The 24,393-nt window shown below is 36.6% G+C and overlaps 1 protein-coding gene across 1 annotated transcript in view; it reads right to left on the reverse strand.

Annotated features, from left to right (window-relative positions):
• The window catches only part of LOC121413703 (E3 ubiquitin-protein ligase listerin-like), a 70,514-nt gene that overhangs the window by 43,067 nt on the left and 3,054 nt on the right, over positions 1-24,393 (reverse strand). Inside the window, exons 3-19 of the mRNA XM_041606627.1 lie at positions 24,159-24,257; positions 21,375-21,608; positions 20,869-20,921; positions 19,618-19,798; positions 18,413-18,586; positions 17,248-17,438; positions 15,567-15,708; positions 14,257-14,514; positions 13,665-13,815; positions 12,382-13,109; positions 9,250-9,430; positions 5,993-6,135; positions 5,278-5,359; positions 3,854-4,007; positions 3,079-3,244; positions 2,086-2,397; positions 681-823 (exon numbers count right to left, since the gene is read on the reverse strand). Of these exons, the coding sequence (XP_041462561.1) occupies positions 681-823; positions 2,086-2,397; positions 3,079-3,244; positions 3,854-4,007; positions 5,278-5,359; positions 5,993-6,135; positions 9,250-9,430; positions 12,382-13,109; positions 13,665-13,815; positions 14,257-14,514; positions 15,567-15,708; positions 17,248-17,438; positions 18,413-18,586; positions 19,618-19,798; positions 20,869-20,921; positions 21,375-21,608; positions 24,159-24,257 (3,392 nt within the window). The remainder of the gene's footprint in view (positions 1-680; positions 824-2,085; positions 2,398-3,078; positions 3,245-3,853; positions 4,008-5,277; positions 5,360-5,992; positions 6,136-9,249; positions 9,431-12,381; positions 13,110-13,664; positions 13,816-14,256; positions 14,515-15,566; positions 15,709-17,247; positions 17,439-18,412; positions 18,587-19,617; positions 19,799-20,868; positions 20,922-21,374; positions 21,609-24,158; positions 24,258-24,393) is intronic.

Genomic DNA, 24,393 nt, shown 5'->3' on the forward strand with positions numbered 1-24,393 from the left:
ATTCATCTTCGTCACAACCATCATCATCATAATCGCCATCGTCATCATCATCATCACCACCTTCACCATCATTATCATCCATCTTCGTCACCACCATCATCATCATAATCGTCATCGTTATCATCATCACCACCTTCACCATCATCATCATCCATCTTCGTCACAACCATCATCATCATAATCGTCATCGTCATCATCATCATCACCACCTTCACCATCATTATCATCCATCTTCGTCACCACCATCATCATCATAGTCGTCATCGTTATCATCATCACCACCTTCACCATCATCATCATCCATCTTCGTCACAACCATCATCATCATAATCGTCATCGTCATCATCATCATCACCACCTTCACCATCATTATCATTCATCTTCGTCACAACCATCATCATCATAATCGTCATCGTCATCATCATCATCACCACCTTCACCATCATTATCATTCATCTTCGTCACAACCATCATCATCATAATCGTCATCGTCATCATCATCATCACCACCTTCACCATCATTATCATTCATCTTCGTCACCACCAGCATCATCATCATCATCACCATCATTCTCATCCTCATCACCTTCACCATCATCATCATCCCCATCATGAATCATATCACCAGAACAACACTGCCAATGCCTCTGTCATCCTGCAGCCTACATAAAGCTACCCACCTGTCAAGTATGTGGCCAAACAGCTGCTGCCACTCGGGTTGTGTCAGGTGTTCCCAGATGCCGTCTGTTGCCTGCCCGAAGGTCTGTGGGTACAGGAAGCAATAGTCTGGTGGTGATGCAATGACTGCTGTACCAGCTGCCAACTGAAGGAGAGATAAACAGGTTGAAGCTGGTTAGAAAGGCCACTTGGAAGGCTAGATTTCAACAAACATTAACTGTTTCATGAAGATATAACAACGCTTGGTTTACAACCATTTTTTCTGATTTTTGTTTGGTCTCATGGACTTTCTGGACTACAACGTAGTTCCACACGAAGTTGCTTTACACCGATACATTGAAAATGGCAGTCACATACAAAATAACATACAATGTTGGCTTAACCCTAAAGATGCCGGGGGGGGGGGGGGGGAGGGTTGAGTCAACTCCACCTCATAATCAATTAATTAATATAGAAAATTTTACTACACAGCCTTGTGGATTACATCCCACACTATTATCATGCCAATTTTCACGGTGTTTGCGAAACCGGCGCCTCCCCACCCCCTCCCCAGTAATGTAACATCTAAAAAACACTGTCAGGATAGGGTTAACAAACTTCTGACAAATTGATAAGCATTTCTGAGAAAAAGTGACAAAACATCCACAAGTGCATTGACATCAACTGATTGATGAATATATTAGAAGTAGCCAAATTTCCTTGTTCATATATGCCACATAATCCATAAAAAACAGCAAATGTTGCAGCAAATTCTGAGGATATGTTCATTTATATGACCAGTGGTCAAAAGAATTTTCAGAGTATTCACTCATTTCCTTTAAATTACCTAAATTAGCAAGTGTACTTATGTTATTTGTGCTTTCTAGGCAGATGCAGTCATTTGTTTGTTTATTCAAAAGAAAATCCTTTGTGATCTTAAATTAAATGCTCTGCACTATTATAGAGGATGTCCATGATCTACATGTATTAATAAATGTACTAGTAATACACTGCAGGATCTTGACTAACCCTGTACATACATAGAATATGACCTAGTCAGGAGAATACTCCAGTAATCAACAAATATTGTAATATTTTCAGAGGTACAATAATGGCTTGTCAGAAAGTGCTTACTAAAATTATATTGGTAATTTTGTCATATTTTCTCAATAGTGGCATATACATGAACAGGTCATGGAACACCAGTGGTTTAAGGATAACATCCCTAATGTATTAAAAGGTAGGCATAAACTGTACAGTAGAGTACTATATCATGATGACAAAGAAATTATTGGAATTATTCCAGACTTTTCCCCTTGAACAACTGAATGATTAAGATGAGCATAAACAACACATCAAGAGGAAATTGCCTTCACTGTTATTAAACAAACGGTTAACAGATCTGCCAAAACTGAATATGTCAAATACCTTCTGTGGAGCTGCTTCAAATCCAGTCATCGCCTGACACCACTCTTTCATATACATCACTTCAATGATGGCGGATTGTAGGGCTTCACATTGCCATGGCAACCCACTCATTTTCAAGGCGATAACCTCATCCTCTTCTCCACCTTCATCCTCATTTTCTTGTAAAAATGCATTTTTGATCAGTTCTGACATGAGCGTACTGACGAAAAGAGTGAGTTTCAGTGCTTGTGGGGCATTGGTTTTGTTGGCGGAGGTCAAAGGTGAAAGATCACACTGGGTCATTTGCTGACCAATCACTGCAGATGATATCCACTGTGGAGAGAGCACAATAATGACTTTATCCGAAGACAAAAGCTTCACATGAATCATTAATCAAAAGTTGCCATTTTATACTCTGCTTTAGTGATTGACATAGAAACATTATTTCCCATAAGTGCATTCACTAGCTACTCAATAAAGCATGTGTTCCTTCCTTGGAGATGGCTGATTATGCTATTGTACACTATTTCCAAAGACCTCAGCCAACATATATGCATGCTCAGTCTCCCACAGGCTAAGAGGACTTTCGAAATTACATGTGTCTTTCCAGCAATCGCTAAATCAGAATAACGGATTGGTGTTGGGGCTGGACCCCCCCTTGCATTAGAGACACCCTTAAATTGTGATGGGGATCAGAAACAAGCCAACTTTTGAACCATTGTCCTTTTCCATTCATTCTATCAATTCATTAAAAATACAAAATATAAAAACATAAACATGGACACAATTTAGAGGACAAAAGAGCCTCATTGGTGCTGACACCAGGGAAGAGCAAATCACCCGCCCCCCCCAAAAAAAAAAGCTCATATAGACATACCTCTTAACAAACAAACAAAAGTAAAAATACAGCCTGACACAAAGATAGAGGGTCTGAATTTTGATGACTATAGCAGAAAATAGTGATAATGGCAAAGGGCTTATTTTAATCAGGGCTTCATGCTTTCCTTCACTCACCTGATTGGCTAATTCCCTTCTCTGACTATCCCACTCAGTATCGGAAGGAAGCACAGACTCCAATAGGGTCTTCAATACATCCTGACAGCTATCTTCATGGTTGCTAGGTAACCCATCCAAGATGGCTGCCAAAAAGGCACTGGTGGATGCCCCCAACTCCTCAAACCTTATTGGAATTTAAATTGAAAGTTAGAAGCTAAACAAAATGTTAAGGAGTGCCCCATGTCTGTGCACCCAAAAATTTGAACATCAGATTAAACCTGAATTTCTTTTAAATTTCACAAAAAAATCAGTTGATAAAGTTCCTTATATTCTAACAAGTAAGTGTGCCAAAAATCTCAGGAAATTCGTAGAGAAATTTGAAGAAAAAAAAAATTAAGCTTGAGCAGCAATGGAAATTTAAGTAATGAAGGACACACAAACTTTGCTGGAATAAACAAACCTGCGCAAGAATTTCAGTTCATAATTGGTAACCTATGAGAAAAAATAAAAAGCAAGAAATTGCTCCAAATGATGCGGAAGAATTACTTGACATGTGAAATTGGAACTCTGTACTCAATATACAGTGTAAAAGATATTTGAAAGGAAAATGATCTATGCTGGTGTATTTTCATTATGGTAAATATAATCACATTTTACATCAATAAAATCTTATAAAATACGAATGAATTAAACTTTTATATGCTTCGAATTATCCAACAAGAGCAAGAATGTACTAGTTGATCCAAAATGACAAGAAAATATGAGAAACTTTCTGGAATCTCAGATGACTTACTGGTGTACGTTCCCTTCTTTGTCATTGAGTGTTTGTTTGATCCACTGTGTAGTCCTGACAAGCAAGCCTTGATTGGTGAGCAACCCACCAGTCTGCTTTACTAATGATTGCACTCCTTGAACCCAAGTTTGACGTACTTTCTCCTTCAAAGATCCTGCATGTGACACATTGAATCGATTATCAAATACATCGCACAATGATCTTGGTAAGTGTAATGATTACTTGAAGAATAATGGGCAAGTACTAGTTGTGGTAAAAATAAGCATTGTTCCAAAATGAAATTACATCACCAAGTACTGCTATACCAACAAAACAAAAATTGTGTTTGACAATACAGTCATGCAATCACTACTCTCTTTCTCTTGTAACAGTTTCAGTGTAAATAAGATAGGTGATGACAATGAAAATGATAAAAATGATGATGATGATGGTGATGATGATAATGATGATGATGGTGGTGATGATGATGGTGGTGGTGATGGTGGTTGTGGTGGTGGTGATGATGATGATAATGATGATGGTGAGATGGTGGTGGTGATGATGATGATAATGATGATAATGATGATGGTGATGATGGTGGTGATGATGATGGTGGTGGTGGTGGTGGTGGTGATGGTGGTTGTGGTGGTGGTGATGATGATGATGATGGTGATGGTGGTTGTGGTGGTGGTGATGATGATGATGATGGTGGTGGTGATGGTGGTTGTGGTGGTGGTGATGATGATGATGATGATGATGGTGAGATGGTGGTGGTGATGATGATGATAATGATGATGGTGATGATGGTGGTGATGATGATGGTGGTGGTGGTGGTGGTGGTGATGGTGGTTGTGGTGGTGGTGATGATGATGATGATGATGGTGATGGTGATGATGATGATGGTAAGATGGTGGTGGTGATGATCATGATAATGATGATGATGATGATGATGATAATGATGATGATGATGGTGACGGTGATGATGATGATAATGATGATGGTGATGATGGTGGTGATGATGATGGTGGTGGTGGTGGTGATGGTGGTTGTGGTGGTGGTGATGATGATGATGGTGATGATGATGAAGATGGTGCTTGTGATGGTGATAGTGATGGTAATGATGATAATGAAAAAGATGTTGATGGCGAAGGTGACAAAAAATGATGGTGGTAATGATGATTGTAATGATGATGGTAAAAATGCCGGGTTGAAATGATGATATTGGAATGATGATGGTGATGATAATGTAAATGAGGAGGATATGGAGGAGGAAGAGAATGACAAGGAAGATAATGATTATGATGATGATGATGACTAGATAATCATTACATAAGTAATTATGGTAAAGGCAACAATCACGATTATAATTATAATCGTGATAACTGACAATTATGGAACATACAGTAGACATCAGTGACAATGAGATTGACTACACAATATCATACCTGATAGATTGTGAGCATTTTTGCATTCCAGTTGGAATATGGCTAGTAGGAGGTCAGTGGACGATGAGAGATGAATGCATCCCTGAAAAAAAACATATTCGATTCAATTTAATTACATAGTATCCTCAACATGGGCCTTACATTTGAAATGTATCTCATTGTCCTTTTGATCTTTTCAGAAGGTCCTTTCAATGCGGGATCCATAATTGTACAAGCCAACTCAGTTTCATAGTGGACCTCTCTATTTCTACCAAAACATTAAAAGATCATTTTCAGGGGCAACATTACATGATCCTTCTGAGTTTCAAATCTATAATTCTGTTATTTTGTTAATATTTATTTTTAATGGTATTTGTATTTCCTTTGAATATTTTTTGTTGGAAATCTGAAGAAAAAAAACTGAAATAAAAAATATATCATCCTTTTAAAAATAAAACCTTCACTTCAGAGGAAACCATTAGTAAATGAACTAAGATACATGCAAATCAATTAGAGTAATGAATAGTATAATGCTTGTGGCTCTGTGAAGAGGCATTTCTATTCTCTTTTATTTTTTCTTCTTTCAATCAATAGAGATTTGAAATTATCACCATAATAAGTGCTATATAAGCAAATTTATTATCTTGATCATCATCAATTTAATTCTCTTCTGAACTTAACACTTAACGATTATTCTGAAATGCACTTGCCATGTGAATAATCATAATGAGCTAACCTTAACAGCAGAAAAGAAATTGGTGGTCACATCACATATGAAACTGATGCATTGGGTTGCCGTGGCAACAACATCCGGTCTGGTAAGGGCATGGTAGAATCCAACGAGGAGCAGCTCAGCATAAGTGGTTCCAATCAGTGGCTCTAAAAGAAAGAAGACACTTTATTCTGAAGTCCACTTTAAATTCCACTATTGTCTTACTCTGTGCTTAAATTATGGGAGGTAAAACATGACATTGAACATTTTGTTTAGTGTATGTTTATCATGTTGAAAATGTCAACACTTTGTTTACTGTGTATATTTCTCATGTTTCCTTAGGCTTTAAAGTTGAAGACAAGTGAAGCGCCGCTGGCAGTCTCATCTGCATTACACAATTCAATATGGCAGCAGTGCTGAATTAGAAAACTACTATAAAATAATTATTCACAAAACACCATTCATATAATGATACAATACTATGTTCATTGATCCTAAATGACATTTGACCGTGATCATGTGACCTAAGACTTGTCAGTGATACTTGATTACCCAATGTCCTAAATTCATAAATTATATCCATAAACTTTCAAAGCTATGACAGCAATTAAATAATTACCTCCGCAATGGTCAAAATTCATTGACCTTAATGACCTTTGACCTTGGTCATGTGACCTGAAACTCGCACAGGATGTTCAGTGATGCTTGATTACTCTATCAGATCCATAAACTTTCAAAGTTATGATGGTAATTCAACAAATACCCCCAACTTGGCCAAAGTTCATTAACCTTAAATGACCTTGATCTTGGTCAGGTGACCTGAAACTTGCGCAAGATGTTCAGGGATAATTGATTACTCTTATGTAGTTTTATGAATCAGATCCATAAACTTTCGAAGTTATGATGGAAATTCAACAAATACCCCCAACTTGGCCGAAGTTCATTGACCCTAAATGACCTTTGACCTTGGTCATGTGACTTGAATTTGGCAGGATGTTCAGCAATTATCGATAACCTTTATGGCTAAGTTTCATGAACTAGGTCCATATACTTTTTAAGTTATGATGACATTTCAAAATCGGTTAAGATTTTAATATTGACTCCCTTAACATGGTCAAAGTTCATTGACCCTGAATGACCTTTGACCTTGGTCAAGTGACCTGAAACTAAGGCAGGATGTTCAGTAATACTTGATAAACCTTATGTCCAGGTTTCATGAACTAGGTCCATATACTTTCAAAGTTATGTTGTCATTTCAAAAACTTAACCTTCGGTTAAGATTTGATGTTGACGTCGCCGCCACCGTCAGAAAAGCAGCGCCTATAGTCTCACTCCGATATGCTGGTGAGACTAAATAAAAGTAAACACCAAGGAAAGTAAAAATAAATGAACAGGTGTTATTTACTATGACTGTCTGTGATGTTGATCCTTGACAAATTATTTGAGTATGATGCATGTACCTTTGTTTATGAGCATGAAAGCAATTACCAAAAAAAACATATTAATGGTATAAAACTGATGACATGTCAAACTCTAAAGACAAATCACTGAACAAGCTCATCCCATATCAAATACAGGTGTGCAATCACGTTCTTCTTTATTCTATCAATCATGGCAATATTTCTCATGTTTACATCCAAAAGTGGAAAGAGCAAACATCATTGAAGTTGAATAATCGACATTTTGTTTTTAACAATTTGCTTGAAAAAACAATGTCTGCCCTTTGGTAATAATGGCTGGTTTCACCAAAATGGCACTCTTTCTTTTCTATCATCCATTTGATGCTTGAACATGTAGGGCATGACCCCTTCTTTCAATTCATATACTCCCAAACTTTTTGTTCGCTCTTGCCGCACCTATAAAATAATTACCGAGTATTTGGTGATTGGTATTCTTGATCGATTAATAGAATACTAAGAGGACTTGCGCTCAAATATATTCACTTATCATACCATGCATGTCATATTCCTTAACTCATTATCAATACATTTCTTAGTATCTTGCAAGTTATGATACAAGAGTGCTAAAGATGTGCATAGTTAACTATGCTGTTTGTTTGATTGATGTCATGCAGGCCATACTCGTTACTCGTTCGTATTACTCTTGTACTATTTTTGTCTTTTTTATTGTTCACCTTTGCAATGCCAACATTCTTGTATTACTATTAGGAAAAAATAAAAGACACATCATTGTGAGCTCTTGATCATGCACTGCATGCTTGCATTACTCCTTAGTTATTGTCTATTTTATTATCAACTTCTATTTGAATAATTGACATTGTGTTAGATAATTCGTTTGATCTAGTCATGTCTGTCCTTTTGTGCCTAACTTCTATTGATTGGCTATACTAAATGGTAATATTCCTTTCTAACGTCGATCTTAATGTCAATTTTCAAGTATTATGATTATATTGTATATATTATGCATGCAAAATCGACTTTACTATATACTTGAAATAACATCCTAAAATTTAATTTCTCATATTTACATTCTCACATTAGCTCTTCACTCAACCTACTTCATAAAATGGAGATCAAACTTCAAACAGGTAAGTTTTGGTTTAATCTCTTCATTCATAGGAGCTATCACAATTTTTTTTTCTTTATTGTATGAATGTATGTGTGGATTATTGGTGATCAATTTCGTAGAGGAATGGACCATTTTTAAGTTAAGGACCTGGATCCTGTTTAATAAAGATTAGCTATGATAACAAACGCACAATGTCTATAATAACTTTATCATCAGTCAGTTGAACTGAATAATATCAGTAGATCAAACTGTCATGTGTTACGATAACACATGTGGGCGCGCCGTGGTCTAGTGGTTCTGACTCTCGCCTTTCAAACAGAGGGTCGTGGGTACCTAGCCTTGGTGTGTTGTCCTTCAGCAAAAAATGTATCAACACTGTGCTGCACTCGACCCAGGTGAGGTAAATGGGTACCGGCAGGATGTAATTTCTCAAAAAAGCTGTGCACACCAGAATCAGTAGACTAGCTTAGCCGGGGTAATATAGGAGCACCTTGAGCACCTAGCAAGTTGGATATGTGAATTATACAAATCCTATATTATTCATCATTATTATTATTTATTATAACAAGTTTTTTTAAATGAACCCCTGATATTTTAAACTTTAAACAATTTCTCCCACACCACCTATGATGGGCAGTTTCTAAATTCATTTTGTGCGACATTTTATGGGTTTTGTGGTACAGAGTCACATATAGTTAGTGCATATCTTAGACCCGACTACAGGTACACCATGATCAATAGGTCAGTCATACCGTCATGTTTGCCCGAGGAAAGGGCCAGGGAGATGAGCTTCCATCCTACAGAGCTGTGTTCAAGCTCCCCTTCAAGAGTCAGACGGCACAGTTCATCTTGGATTGATAGGAGCTTCTCACCAAAAAGATCCGACTGAAGCCAAGCATCCATGGACCATGATAGCTCGGGTTTATCTCTCATCTGTAGGTAAGATGAGAAAACCAAGAGGGCTTCATAAGAATTTCATCTTAAAGATAAATGCCAGATGTGGTAACAATCTAACAAATGACTTTGTACAGAATTCAATATAATGACCACCAAAGTGTCTGTTTGTATAAATACAAAATATGTGCCAAAGGATTCTGGAAGAAATTGTGTAATTGCTGAGAAATAAGCAAAATAAGCGCAGATTCAGTCACTTCCATCGGGTCTTTGTTCCAACAATAATAATACACTATTCCAACAATAATTATACACTGTCTGTCCCACCTGTGCCTAGCTGTGTTGGCGATCTTCAGTGTGATCGTTTTACAGCATAGATTTATGATTTCACAAAGTTAATTTGTAACTGTACCAGATCTAGATCCACAATGATATAGTAATACTTAACCTTGGTTGTACAGACTTTCTCACGAAATCAGTGTTTTACTGCAACTACTTTCATTTAGCTTTTTAATTGTTTTGGATGCATAAGTTAAAGCATCCATTGTCCATGATACTTAAGTTCATCTCTCATTTACATATAGAATTTTTTTTTAATCTTTTTAAGAATTTGGTCATAAACTGCTTTTGAAGATATTCATGGCTGGTGTATATTTCCCTTTTTACATACAGCTTTCAAAATAAGATTTTTTTTAATTAATAAGTAGTGTCTATCTGTGTCTATATGTTTTATCCCTCTGAATGTCTTACTCCCAACTCTCTCTTTCCTCTCATTTGTCAAACCCCTTCATCTGTGTCTATAGTTATTCATTTTATTGATAACTTCATTGCATCCTTCTAAATTTGATCATTGACAATAGCAAAAATTGCACAATTACATACACAATTACACATACAATTTATTACTTCAAGACAATTGGAAATCATTACAATATATACTGTACATTGATTATTCAGAATGAAAGGGCAATGATCAGCAAAGGATGAATAAATAAATTTGCAGATGCATGTCTCTGTCTGTGTTCGTATCTGTCTGTGTTTATTGGTACTCTTTGCCCCCTCTCTGTTAAAGACCAAAAAAATGTTCCTTCATGACAAAGGAGGACAAAGGCAACCCTGCATTAGAATAGTGTATAATAATTAAAACTCTATGCAAAACCTTGATGATTATCCCATTTTCTTTTTACATAATCAAGCTAGACACTCTCCAAATCTAAAACAAGTGGAATGCCTCTGGCCGTCTCACCTGCATCACGCGGTTCAATATAGCAGCAGTGCTGACTTTGCATACTACTCTAACTCGCACAAGATGTTCAGTGATACATGGTTACTCTTATGTCCTCTTTTTAAGAACTAGACCAATAAACTTACAGAGATATGATGGTTATTCAACAAAAAACCCCAACATGGCCAAAGTTCATTGACCTTACATGACCTTTGACCTTGATCATGTGACCTGAAACTAGAACAGGATGTTCAGTGATACTTGATTACTCTTATGTACAAGTTTCATGAATCAGATCCATAAACTTTCAAAGTTATGATGGTAATTCAACAGATACACCCAATTCGGCTAAAGTTCATTGACCTTTGACCTTGGACATGTGACCTGAAACACGCACAGGATGTTCAGTGATACTTGGTTACTCTAATGTCCAAGTTTAACGAACTAGACCAATAAACTTTCAAAGTTATGATGGTAATTCAACAGATACCCCCGATTCGGCCAAAGTTCATTGACCCTAAATGACCTTTGACCTTAATCATGAGACCTGAAACTTGCACAAAATGTTCAGTGATGCTTGATTACTATTATGTCCAAGTTTCATGAATCAGATCCATAAACTTTCAAAGTTATGATGGGAATTCAACAGATATCCCCAATTCGGCCAAAGTTCATTGACCCTAAATGACCTTTGACCTTGATCATGTGACCTGAAACTTGCACAAAATGTTCAGTGATGCTTGATTACTATTATGTCCAAGTTTCATGAATCAGATCCATAAACTTTCAAAGTTATGATGGGAATTCAACAGATATCCCCAATTCGTCCAAAGTTCATTGACCCTAAATGACCTTTGACCTTGGTCATGTGACGTGAAACTCATGCAGGATGTTCATTGATACTTGATTAACCTTATGTCCAAGTTTCATGAACTAGGTCCATATATTTTCTAAGTTATGATGACATTTCAAAAACTTAACCTCAGGTTAAGATTTCGATGTTGATTCCTCCAACATGGTCTAAGTTCATTGACCCTAAATGACCTTTGACCTTGGTCATGTGACATGAAACTCTAATAGGATGTTCAGTAATACTTGATTAACCTTATGGCCAAGTTTTATTAACTAGGTCCATATACTTTCTAAGTTATGATGTCATTTCAAAAACTTAACCTCAGGTTAAGATTTGATGTTGACGCCGCCGCCGCCGCCGCCGTCGCCGTCGCCGTCGGAAAAGCGGCGCCTATAGTCTCACTTTGCTTCGCAGGTGAGACAAAAATATATCAATGTATCAGGACGACACTTAGATAGATCCTTGTGATTTGATTGGTTGTTTGATATTGTTCATTCAGCCCATTTTGCAATGAGGTCATCGACCGTGCAATTTTGGATCCATACGATTTTGTCCATTGCACACGCGCATCAAGACTGCAGCTGCAGCTCATGCAGGCACCAGAAGCGTGCATGTTGTAATGACGTAACAATCGACAGACCGAACTCACACTGCATGAACGTGTTTTGCATCGAAATTCATAAATTTCATATGATAAAAAATTATTTCTTAGGTGTCATATAAACCAAATAATGAATATTTTTTTCATTCATGCAATGGACAGAATACTTCATTCGGTGAAAGATGAAATAATGATCCATTCAACTCGGCTATGCCTCCTTGAATGGATCATTTCATCTTTCATCCCGTGAAGCATTCTGTGCATCGCACTCATAAACATTCATTATTTGTATATCAATGAATCTACATTACCTTGCATATTGTGAGATGGAGAAGCTGCGACGTCTCCGCTTTGAGGCACACGGCATCGACAACCAAGATCCGATTCTCTTCATTGATGGTTAAGAGGACTGCAACAGTCATGTCAAGGACAGCTTCCAATCTTAACACCTTCTCCTGCTTTCTAAATTCGCTTCCCTTCTCAACATCAAGTAACCATGGTAACAGGAATGAAAAGATGCATCTAAGCGGTAGAAGATCATCATCAACATCGTCCAGCTTTTCTACCCCTTCGTTCTCCTCCACCTTCGCATCCAGTTTACCTTTTTTGGATTCCTCAATCTCTTCTCCGGCATCCTCAGTGCTCTTCACATCTTCACTAGTCCTACATAATTGTTGATCTTTGTCATTCTCACTTGATGACTTGCTCTCAGCTACGTCCTTATCTCGTACATCTGTTGATGGAGCATCTACCTGTATGCTAGCGGGGTCACTCCCTGTGTGGGGTTCACAGGATGCATTCGCACCAGCTGCGTTCTCATCAGTTTTGTCCACACCAGTTATGTTCACATCAGTTGTATTCACACTGGCTGATTTCAGCAGGGTTCGGATGGTGCTCTGGGTGGGGAAAGTTTTGACGAGCTGGGCTAGGAAATTGAGATGAGGTAGGGAGTCCTTCACTCGGTGGAACGATGACTGGATGAGGTCGGAGACGATAGACGGAAGCTGAGGATGTTGGATGGATGGCTCGGTACTAAATTCTACACAAAGGAGAGGAGAAGAGACAAAGAGAAACAAGAGCAATAATAATAATCATAATGATAAAGATTATAGAATTTTATCGAACTTCTAGCCAGGGGAAACAAATTGAAACTATCATTACCCAAACTTTAACTCGAGTTACCACTACGTACATTTAATTTCATTCACCTCACTTGGTCCAAGTGCGAGTGCAGCACAGTGTGAAAAAAATATTGTGGGATTGGAAATGCAGGACACAACAGGAATCAAGTGGACAAAAAAAATTAAAGAAATGTAGAAAAAATCATATCATAGATATGACAGAAGAAAAAAAACTAGAATGGTGGAGATCCTATAACTTTTGGAGATTACAAATCCTTTGTAATTTCCATTCAATATCTTCAAACTTTTTTTTAACTAATAGAGAAGTCTTGTTATACTCGTAATGTTTCTCCTCTAAAATTAACTATTTTGGTCTATCAAATGTATGAAATGGTCTGATTTTAACTCAAAGTTAATAACATTACATTATCTAAAAAAAGTTGTTAATCAATCATTTATTAGAACAAATATACCTTCTACTGTTCTTAGACCAGTGCTAGTTGATGGGTCTTCCTTTTCTCCTCCTTCTCCTTCCTCCTCCTCCTCCAGAGCAAACCTGATCCTTACTCCCTTGCTTCTTCTCTTAATGACTCCTGTCTTCTTGATCTCAGCTGTATTAGGGTTCTGGGTGGTAGTGAAAGGAGCAGTCGATATCATCTTCATCAGTGGACATCGACATAATAAACAAATTCAGTGCCAAAATTGTAAGTATCTTCGTCATCGTCACCATCACAAACATCATCATCAACCTTGTTATCATTAACATCATCTCCGCTATCATCACCATCATCATCACCATCATCATCATCATCATTTTCATTACTAACATCACTATCAACATCATTATCATCATCAACATAGTCAATATGCCAACACTATCATCATCATCAACATGATGATCATCACCATCATCATCTTCAACGTCGCCATCTTCAACATCACCATCTTCATCATCACCATCAGCATTAAGAATAGAAGAATCATCTTCATTATCATTATCTTCTTTATCGTCATCACTAATTCCATCAAACTCATCATGTACAATTCACTCTTTTTAAAATTTACCTTCAGTACAGCAACGATCATTGCGACATTATTCAATCCTGCTTCCTGATTGGTCGATATCGATGTCACATGATCCACACACAAAGCAGAGATGCCTGACCACAGATACTCCAAAACCTGTTGAGCAGGTGACCCCTTCTCCTCATCATCCTTCTGCTTATAAAGGTAGTTAAGCAAGGCACCAGTCTGCTGATAAATGGTCACCACACTCCATGCCTTGCCTTCTTTACTCAAAGAGGACTTCAGAAGAGGCATAAGCTGGTGATAAATACAAAATACATCCACATGCATAAAGGATGAAAGTATCAACTTTGCAACAAATCTTACAAGTCCACTTAAGCCATCCTATGTAGATCAAAAAAGGATGTCACCAAGATAAGATTGTCAGTTCTGTCTACGAAATTTATATTAATACTTCGTTTAATATTGTATAGCCGTGATCAATATTGGACTATTGGATGAATAAGCTTGGGTGGGAAGAAAAATATCTAGTGAAATATCCCAACATGTCATTGTAAATGAGTTCATTTTTCTGTCATCACTTTTCACGTTCAGGGCCCTTGATTCGAAATTAGACCCTTTTTCAAATCACATTGCAACATCTTCACTCAGTTTTCACTTTTTAGCTATTCATGCATTTTCCATTAAAAACAACAATTCAAAATAGAAATATATGCAGCAGAAATTGGAAGTGCTCCACAATATCCATAGCTTATAAGAATAAATCCCTTTTGTGTAACGAATTAGCTATAAAAAAAGTTAATGTAACAACAGACAAACAAAAGATAGTGTAAAAATTTTTAAAAAAAACGACGGACACTTTCTTTTTTTGTCTTGTCCTAGCCATCAACTGTAATTGTGTTACATTTGGTGACTTCACGTTCAGTGTTGACCTTTCGGTGTTGGTGTTAGGTCAATTTTTACATGAGTATTACACCAAACATCAACACAAAGATGGTCCTGAAAAGTGACTCAGTAGGTGTTGAGCCGTCAATACTGTGATCTGCGTTACTCATGTAAACTCAAAATATGCACTGGAGCTAAGAAACGCAATCCCAATTGTGCGACACCAACACCGGACTTTAAATCATCCATAAACTTCAAATGCACAAAAGCAACCTTTACTGCAAGCAAAGTGAATGATATGGTTTTTATTATAAATTCAATAAGAGAAATAAATCATTTTGAGGAAAGAAATATTTTGAAAAAATACCCTATTTAGAAATTGCAGAAAAAACATTTACATTTGCATTACTTTCAGCAATATGATCAATGCATTATTGAACGTTTTAGCCTCTAATAAAACGTACCTGTTGATCAATAAGATGGGTGTGAACAGATGCATTATCACTGGAGAGATTCTGTGCTATACTGTATCTAAGACACTCCATGAAAGACTTCAGAACAGCCGTATTCTCACTGCTAATCTGACTAACACTCTTGCAACTAAGTCTGTGTGAAAGAGGAAACAGATTGAGAATTCTCAATTCAATTCTGTAATCAGTTCTTACTCCCAGTAATACATTGAATAATGATACAATGATGATAGTAATATGAATGTAAATTTTGTTGTGTCGGTGCAAGTATATCGTACGCCCTCAGACAAACATTTTCGTACACCAATCAGTGCAGAAATGCCCTTATGCATGCTGCTAAAGGCGTTTTTGCGCACATACAATGTGCGAATTGGTGGTGTTAAGGGCGTTCTTCAACCGACACAAAAGATTTGTGATGTTCTAGTACTAATCATCCATCAATATTCATGATGTAACAGGGAACCTGTCATAACGAATTTTATATTTTTCTAAGCTCCAATCTCAAACCCGTTTCACAAAAGGCTTCCTTACTACAATCCCTTGATATCGATACTATTGACAGAAAGAGCAGACGGTAAGTAGCCTTGGTCACAAAATAGCATTATTTATAAAAGCAAAATTATGATAAAACCGCAAATATTGAGATGAATATGGAAAAACATCTGATGGAAATAATGGCAGAGGAACATCAATTTAAACCATGAACACTGGAGCATTTGATTGCTGAGAAAGCAAATTATGAATAATAAATTTTTTTTTTTATTTAATATATTACAAAATTAATCTCTCTGTAAAGTACATGTATCCTTTTTTTTAAAAGAATGATAATTATAAGCTTTTTAATGAGTCCAGACACCATCAAAACATAGCATAATATAAGGTTTTTTAAATCTCTATAGATACCGAAACATATAATTTGACAAATTCTATTCATAAAATAGATAGAATTTATCAAAATGATAATAAGGTTCTGAAAACATAGATTACAAGTCCAATAATGAATGGCCCGATCTTTATTGATTCAATTGTTTTATCATTTCAAAATGAATGGTTTTTGTGGCGTTTTGCCAACCGTTTTTCATAATATTTGTACATCACAATTGACCGATCTATCCCATTTGTCTTGCAATGTAATATCAGACTATATGATTGATTACATAAGATTATAATTTTCAAATTTTGAGGCACCTGTGTATAGTCCACCAATGTGATGCCACTACATCATAAGGAAAGAAGTTATGACAGGATTGGAGGTGTCATAAATATTTAGTCAGCTTGTTGTAACCGATCTTGGCAAAGAGGGCTTCGTGATACGGGTAGCGGATAAGTAGCTCACTATGTGCTGACCAGGCATGTCCCTTAAATGATTGGTGAACAGAGCAGCAAGCAAGAGGCCACCAGGCCTCACCTGGCGCAGCTAAGAATACAAATAGGTGATTCAATCTAATGTGCACAATTTTATATATTTTTTGTTACGATACATATTTATATTCTATATCTGACAATTGTAAGCGATGTGATACTTTTGTTTGTAGCACACATATAAATTATGTTTTATTATTATTTTCTCTGACTAAGTCAAGAAGTTAGACTTATGACGGTGTTGAGAAACAAGCCTCAGGGCCTTAATACAGACATTTCCCTGAAATTAACTAACCCTGTAAGAGGCACTCACCCTTCTCTGAAGTTGTTGAAGAATTCCTTGTAGAAAGCCTCATCTTGACCTTTGACCTCGTGAGGTAGATGACTGAGAAGCGGAAGGAGGTGGGGGTATATGGTGGTGGCGCACCCACTACCTCCATGACGCAGGACGGACCAGAGCTTCGGAAGGACTGCTTTCCTCATGTTTACAAATTTCCAACAATCCTGGCAATCAAAAATAACACAAAAGGTAGCTGATCTTTAAGATTTATATTTGTTTATTTTCTTACTTGGAGCAAGTCATAACATTGAATGTTGGCAGAGTATCTGTAGATGATTTTACAGTAGATCGATTAAAGAAACTCGATTTCAATGTCAAAGACACAGAAAATTAATCTGATTCATCATTTACTTTCCTTTAAATCTTTCATATGTATGCTATGAGCTCTCAAACCCTTGATCAATCAAATAGGACTATGGAGAAAAAATTACCAAAGTAGGAATTTTTTTCTCCTTGAATTCATCAGCCCATTATGTTAGAATATGAAAGTGCATACGGACGCTTCCATATTCGCTGTTTTCGTTATTCCTCAATAAATTCTAATAGCGCATAGATCTGCATAAACATGGTATTTCTAAAAACTACCTCTGTACACCTGGGCCTTGAGTTAGAATACACTTTGTCAAGTAATGAACCAACCTATTCTACATAAAAAATTATTTACATGTATGACAGTGGGCCCCAAGTCTGCGCACCTAACAATTTGGGTTAAGATTTAACATGAATTTCTTCTTATTTCAAAAAATCTTTTGGTTAATAGTGTTTCTTATATTATTAAGAGTAAGTGTACCAAATTTCTCATTAAAAAAATGAAAGAAAATATAGGATTTTCTTGAAAAACCTCGAGCAGTCATTTTCAGATTGAAAAAAAAATGATATCCCATGTCTGCGCACTCATTCACTTTGCACACGATTCGGGGATTTTGATGACAAAGGCTGCATTTTGAGGCCGTCACATGAAATGCCCTGAATTCATTATTTTCCCACCATTTTGAGTCAGATTGTTTTATGAATACATGTATTGCATGTGTAAAGTTCGTGCTCGTTGCGTATCATCTTTTACTAGAATTGCGTAGATAAGCGGGTGCGCAGACTTGGGAGACCGCGCAGACATGGGGGAAATGACTATAATACTTACTAGATCGCATGAGATGAGTCTAAGGATGCCATCCCAGAGAGGTCCAACGGTCAATGGGTCTGTCTCATTCATGCTAGCCAGGAGGGCTGGGCAAAGCTTGGGGAGGTAGGGGGTCAGGATGGAAGAGACTGTGCTACACAGGGTTCCTAATAAGCTGTACATAGCACCACGGATCTAAATTGAGAGACACAAACAAAATGATATTTAAGGTAAAAGAAAGTAGTTGCAGCAAACAATTATTTCATGAGAGTCTTTTAAATCAGGGGTAATTGTCTTCATATATATCTAGATCTGGTAAATTAATGTAAAGTTATCCTAGTGAAATCATGAAATCTTGGCTCAAAACTGATAACTCTGATGATCACTAACACAGAATATCATATTTGGGACAGTGTATTCATGTTGCTTCGAAAAAATACCTGACATTTGATGGAATTCTGTACATACTTTGCTCATTTCTCAGCAATTTCTACATTTTGTTCCAGAGCTATTTGCCAAATATTTTTTCTTCATACATAAAGACACTTGGGTAGTAATTTCATTTGATTCTGTTCAAACTCATTTTGAGATCATATAACCAAAACTGGTATTTATCTTTAATAACATTCCACACTGTAGTGTTTCATGAATTAAAATGTGATTTTCACTAACTACTTGTTCTTATCCAATCAAATGCAAGGATTTCAGTCACTTATGATGGTAGTCAGTGAAAATCACTTTACTATACTTTACTTTATTGTGAAAGGCTCCCCATTTGATCATAAGTCAGATTGTGATTTTAAACACTGTACTTGAAATCCCTCAATTAAAATGTAAAATATTTTCTTCAATGCAAAGTAAAATGCAGATTAGCTACATGTACAGGGACGTATCAAACAACATGTGTAACAGAAAAAGTAAGACTGAGGCTTATGAAATTATTTCAGATATATTTTGTTACTTCCCACTTAATAAATAAAGAGATACAATTTTGGGCTTTCTTTTTTCCCCCTCTCTCATACTGCTGCTTTGTATCAAATACATGTAACTCTCAAAAATCAGTCCTTATATTTCTTTATTCTGGGCACCATAACATAAAGCTTAATGACTGATCATAAGGCTGATTACTTCTGTTCATTGTATTGGTTGTTGTGTACAAATAATCATAAAATTCAGCCACACAATCAACTGTAAGCTTTATATATTACAGGGCCTCATAGACATACCTCTGGAGATTGATGCTTGACAAACTTCCAGAGTCTGTCTTCTGAGAGAATGGTACTCAGTTCTTCCTTGCTCCCTTCCAGCTGTCCCTGCGGTAAGAGACTGATTAACTCTCTGAGCGCAAGCAGAGATGAGCTCACCACTCTCAGGTACTTCTCAGTCTGCTCCTCTTTGGAAAATGACCTGAAAATAGAAAGTGAAGTTAAAGCTACAGGAATATATGGCACCAAACAATGATTCCATGAGAAAGTCCTTAAAAATCAATGCTTCGTACAACGCCTACTTAGCTTGTTGTACGCAAGCAAACGGGAGACTGAATGTCAAACATTCGTACCGTTGCACACACGACATACCATCCAAAATGTATCATTGCACAGCTTTAGGAGGTGATGTCACAATACAATTTAATTCATTGCGCTCAGTAAAAATGAAGGTGCAATACGTGTATAAGCCTGCTGGCTAAAAGCACAATGCTGTCCAAGGTCATGTGCGCTTGTGGGATTTTGCTTTTCGCTATCAATATTTTTGCTCCCATTTTACCAGTTTACTGCAGGGAAAAAACTCATTTCATATTTTCGCTAAACTATTCTTATTCGTGCATTTGGTGAAAGAGATGCTCTATTCAACTTGGCTAACACCTCATTAAATAGAGCATCTTCCTTTCACCTCATGCGAAATCTATTTGTATACCATGTCATTGTATATCTAGATCTGGTTCATTTACATAACCTGCCCCTTAACTTTATGAAATCATGATATCTAAGTTGAAAAAAAATCATACTGGAGATCGCTAACACCTATAAGCATATATGCGACAGTTTTATCTTTTAATGGCTTGGAAGGAGATCTGACATCAGGTTGGAATGTGATGTTTCTTTCTCAGCAATTACACATTTTCTACTATTTTTCTTTTCACTTTGAACAGACTGCATTCTAAGTGTTATATGATATCTAAGTTGAAAAGAAATCTTACTGGAGATCGCTAACACCTATAAGCATATATGCGACAGTTTTATCTTTTCATGGCTTGGAAGGAGATCTGACATCAGGTTGGAATGTGATGTTTCTTTGTCAGCAATTACACATTTTCTACTATTTTTCTTTCCACTTTGAACAGACTGCATTCTAAGTGTTGCAGTCACAGGCTTTCCATAGCTGATACAGATCAGACCAATCACAGCAAAGATGAGGCCCAGAACAATACCTATGGATATTACAGAATTAGGTAATCAATGGATCGATGGCAAACTTACTTTGGATCACTGAGTGTCTCAGGAGTTTCCTTGAACAGGTTGTCCTTGTAAAGCTGTAGAAAGATATAAGATTACATTATTATTGCTACATTTTTCATGCAGCAATAAGGTCAGACATTAATATTATAAAAGATTTGTATTGCAACAAATTAATGTTCTTAGTATACAAATGCAATTCATTATATATTGTTTAGATGACTGCATAGGCAATGTGCATTCAGTTTGGTAGTTATTCCTAGTTCCATATACTCATTATCATATGCAAATATCAACCCTCATACATGAAACTTTGAAAAAATATTGGGCTATAAACCACAATTTAGGACATCTTTACAAGACATGAACACAATGGCCAAAGAATTGAGCAATCTTAGTAAACTCTTGATCATTCAACACCAATGTCAATTCAAAAAATTATAACCAGCTTCTAAATGAAACCATTACATAATTCATTTCCAAAATATGTAACTTCATGATCAAGCAACACCACCACCACTGAGACATACCTGAAGCACTTCGGTCTTGCAGAAAACCACTGCATTGCCCTGCTTCTCTGGCGACGTGAAAGCCGTCCGGAACGCGACCTTTGCACCTGACCCTGCAGGGGCGTAAGGGTCATTCTGAGCCATCAACCAGCAGCCCATGATGGCCTTGAGGTGAGGGGCAAGGTTACGTTTGACCCGGCTGACCACCTTGATGAACATCTGCTGGGTAGCCTCCCTCACCCGCTTGTCATGGTCCTTGGATTGTAGAAAATAAAGTTGAGAAAAAATATATAATAATCCATATTTTATAGATATCAGAAATCCTCCGAAAAATGTATTTTACTGTATTGAACGTGGGCCCGGATCCCGATCAGCAGTGCCAGATGTATAATGTTAATTATAATAATATGTTTAGAACACAGATTATGAACCACCTGAATGCAAACATTATAATATGAAATTGCACTCTAACACTACAGTTATAATCTTCTACTTATTTCTTCGCATTCTCCTTCTCCATAAAGGCAAAGCAAATGGTCATTCCCACCCCATTATACAATTATTCTTTTGTCATTTAAATAAGTGTCAGTCTCCTCTCCTTCAAGTCTGCCATTGGGTCATTCCATCTGGATTCACCCAGTGGTTGCACCCGACCGTCTCAGAATTCGTTGTAATTTGGTATACATAAAATTCACCATGGCCCAAGCACAAAACAAAAAAAATTAGTCCAATCGGTCCGTCGGTTCTCGCGCTACGGCCCGCCCTTTTCTCCTTGTTTTGACAAAAATGGGCGTGACCTTCAACTTTCAATGGCCACTGCGTCGTTACGTGTTGACCAATTTTCATGAAACTGGTACCATTTGATAGGAAATTCAGAGAGGAATCCAAAACATGCATCGAATAATGTATTGGAGCAATTTATAAGGTCATGACCTTTGACCTTAACTTTGACCTTGAGTTTGACCCCCGGACAAATAATTTTTTAACTTGATTTTCGTGTATGTTAATTATTGGTATGATATTGACAAAATATGTTAAAATCAATGATGATATTTTATTTCTTCACCTTTAAAAACTCTTCCAAAGATACCATGAAATTTCACTCTAGTCCCACACACTGATATTCATGTTAGTAAAGTGTTTACCAGTTACATGATTTCTTCCAATCTTAAGTTACAGTATGCAAGCACATGAAAAGAAATTAAGCTTAATCAGTTCACAAATAAAAGATTAAACCTTTATGCTCATGAATAGGTATCTGTTTAGGCATTTTGATGTTCATCAATATATATTCATTTTGATGTTCGGCAATATATATCATATATATTCATGGTAGTAAAGTCTTCACTTTTATCATCAAAATATATACATGTATATATATGTATATGATATATATTGCTGAATCATAAAAGGCCTAAACAGATACCTATTCATGAGCATAAAGGTTTAATCTTTTATTTGTAAACTGATTAAGCTTAATTTCTTTTCATGTGTTTGCATGCTGTAACTTAAGATTGGAAGAAATCATGTAACTGGTGAACACTTTACTAACATGAATATCAGTGTGTGGGACTAGAGTGAAATTTCATGGTATCTTTGGAAGAGTTTTTAAAGGTGAAGAAATAAAATATCATCATTGATTTTAACATATTTTGTCAATATCATACCAATAATTAACATACACGAAAATCAAGTTAAAAAATTATTTGTCCGGGGGTCAAACTCAAGGTCAAAGTTAAGGTCAAAGGTCATGACCTTATAAATTGCTCCAATACATTATTTGATGCATGTTTTGGATTCCTCTCTGAATTTCCTATCAAATGGTACCAGTTTCATGAAAATTGGTCAACACGTAACGACGCAGTGGCCATTGAAAGTTGAAGGTCACGCCCATTTTTGTCAAAACAAGGAGAAAAGGGCGGGCCGTAGCGCGAGAACCGACGGACCGATTGGACTAATTTTTTTTGTTTTGTGCTTGGGCCATGGTGAATTTTATGTATACCAAATTACAACGAATTCTGAGACGGTCGGGTGCAAAATTGCACATTCATTGGGTGAATTGGCATGGAATGACCCCATTATCATATTACATTCACCCATTCATCATGTTCATTGCCTTTTATGCCTTATTTAAGTTGTCTTAACTTTTAAATGTATAACCGTTTTTAAAGCATTTTACTGTGTATTTAATAATGTGCCAAAACCAACTTGTAAGCATGATTTTTCCAGCTTTTGCTGTTTTTTTTCATGTATGATTATGAATATGTTTGATTATCAATAAAGACCATTTTTGAAATGTCAGTAGCGTATCTGCACAACTCTTGACAGCCTATTTTGCAATACTTGTTTTTCGTTTGTTTACAACCATTTTTCAAAGGCAATTTTTTTTCAAAAGCTAATTTTTCATGGTCATTGAAGCTTTTTTCATTAACCTTAACAAAGACCAGACAAAATTTACTTGCCTCTGCAGCACTTTTTTTCTTTGCCTCATGTCCCACCGATTTGATAGGCAAAAATGTTGCTCAATTCTGCTGTCCTATGTCTGAATGAGCCTTGAAGTTGCGGAGACAAGGAGATTGTTTCGCCAAGAAGTGTGACTAAAAAACAAACTTATATTCTCAATTGCTTGCGATATTGCATTGAACATAATGCTCAGAGGACATGCATAAAAGCATGTTCATCAACAAGTTTATGCATTAGATAACATGCCTATGTTGGTTTTCAATCAGGACTTTAAGTCACACTTAACTCTTTGTGAAACCCACCCCCCCCCCCCCTTTCATCTCTGCTTTTTTTTTAACTCACCATTGAGAGTCTATTATAGAGCCTAGGCCAGTGTGGCAGTAGGGACACAATAGCATCTTCTTCCTTCTCAGAGCAAAGTCCCTGGAATTCTTGAATTGCCTGAAGTGAGAAAAACATGACCATGGTTAAAATTTCAAATCTTTTAGATCAATAAAATCTTAGCATCTTCACTTTCATACATCGTGAAAGAGCTATACATACGTAAAATGCATTTATAATTAATTTCAATATCCCT

This window comes from Lytechinus variegatus, chromosome 4 (assembly GCF_018143015.1).
Source record: "Lytechinus variegatus isolate NC3 chromosome 4, Lvar_3.0, whole genome shotgun sequence".
Taxonomy (NCBI): domain Eukaryota; kingdom Metazoa; phylum Echinodermata; class Echinoidea; order Temnopleuroida; family Toxopneustidae; genus Lytechinus; species Lytechinus variegatus.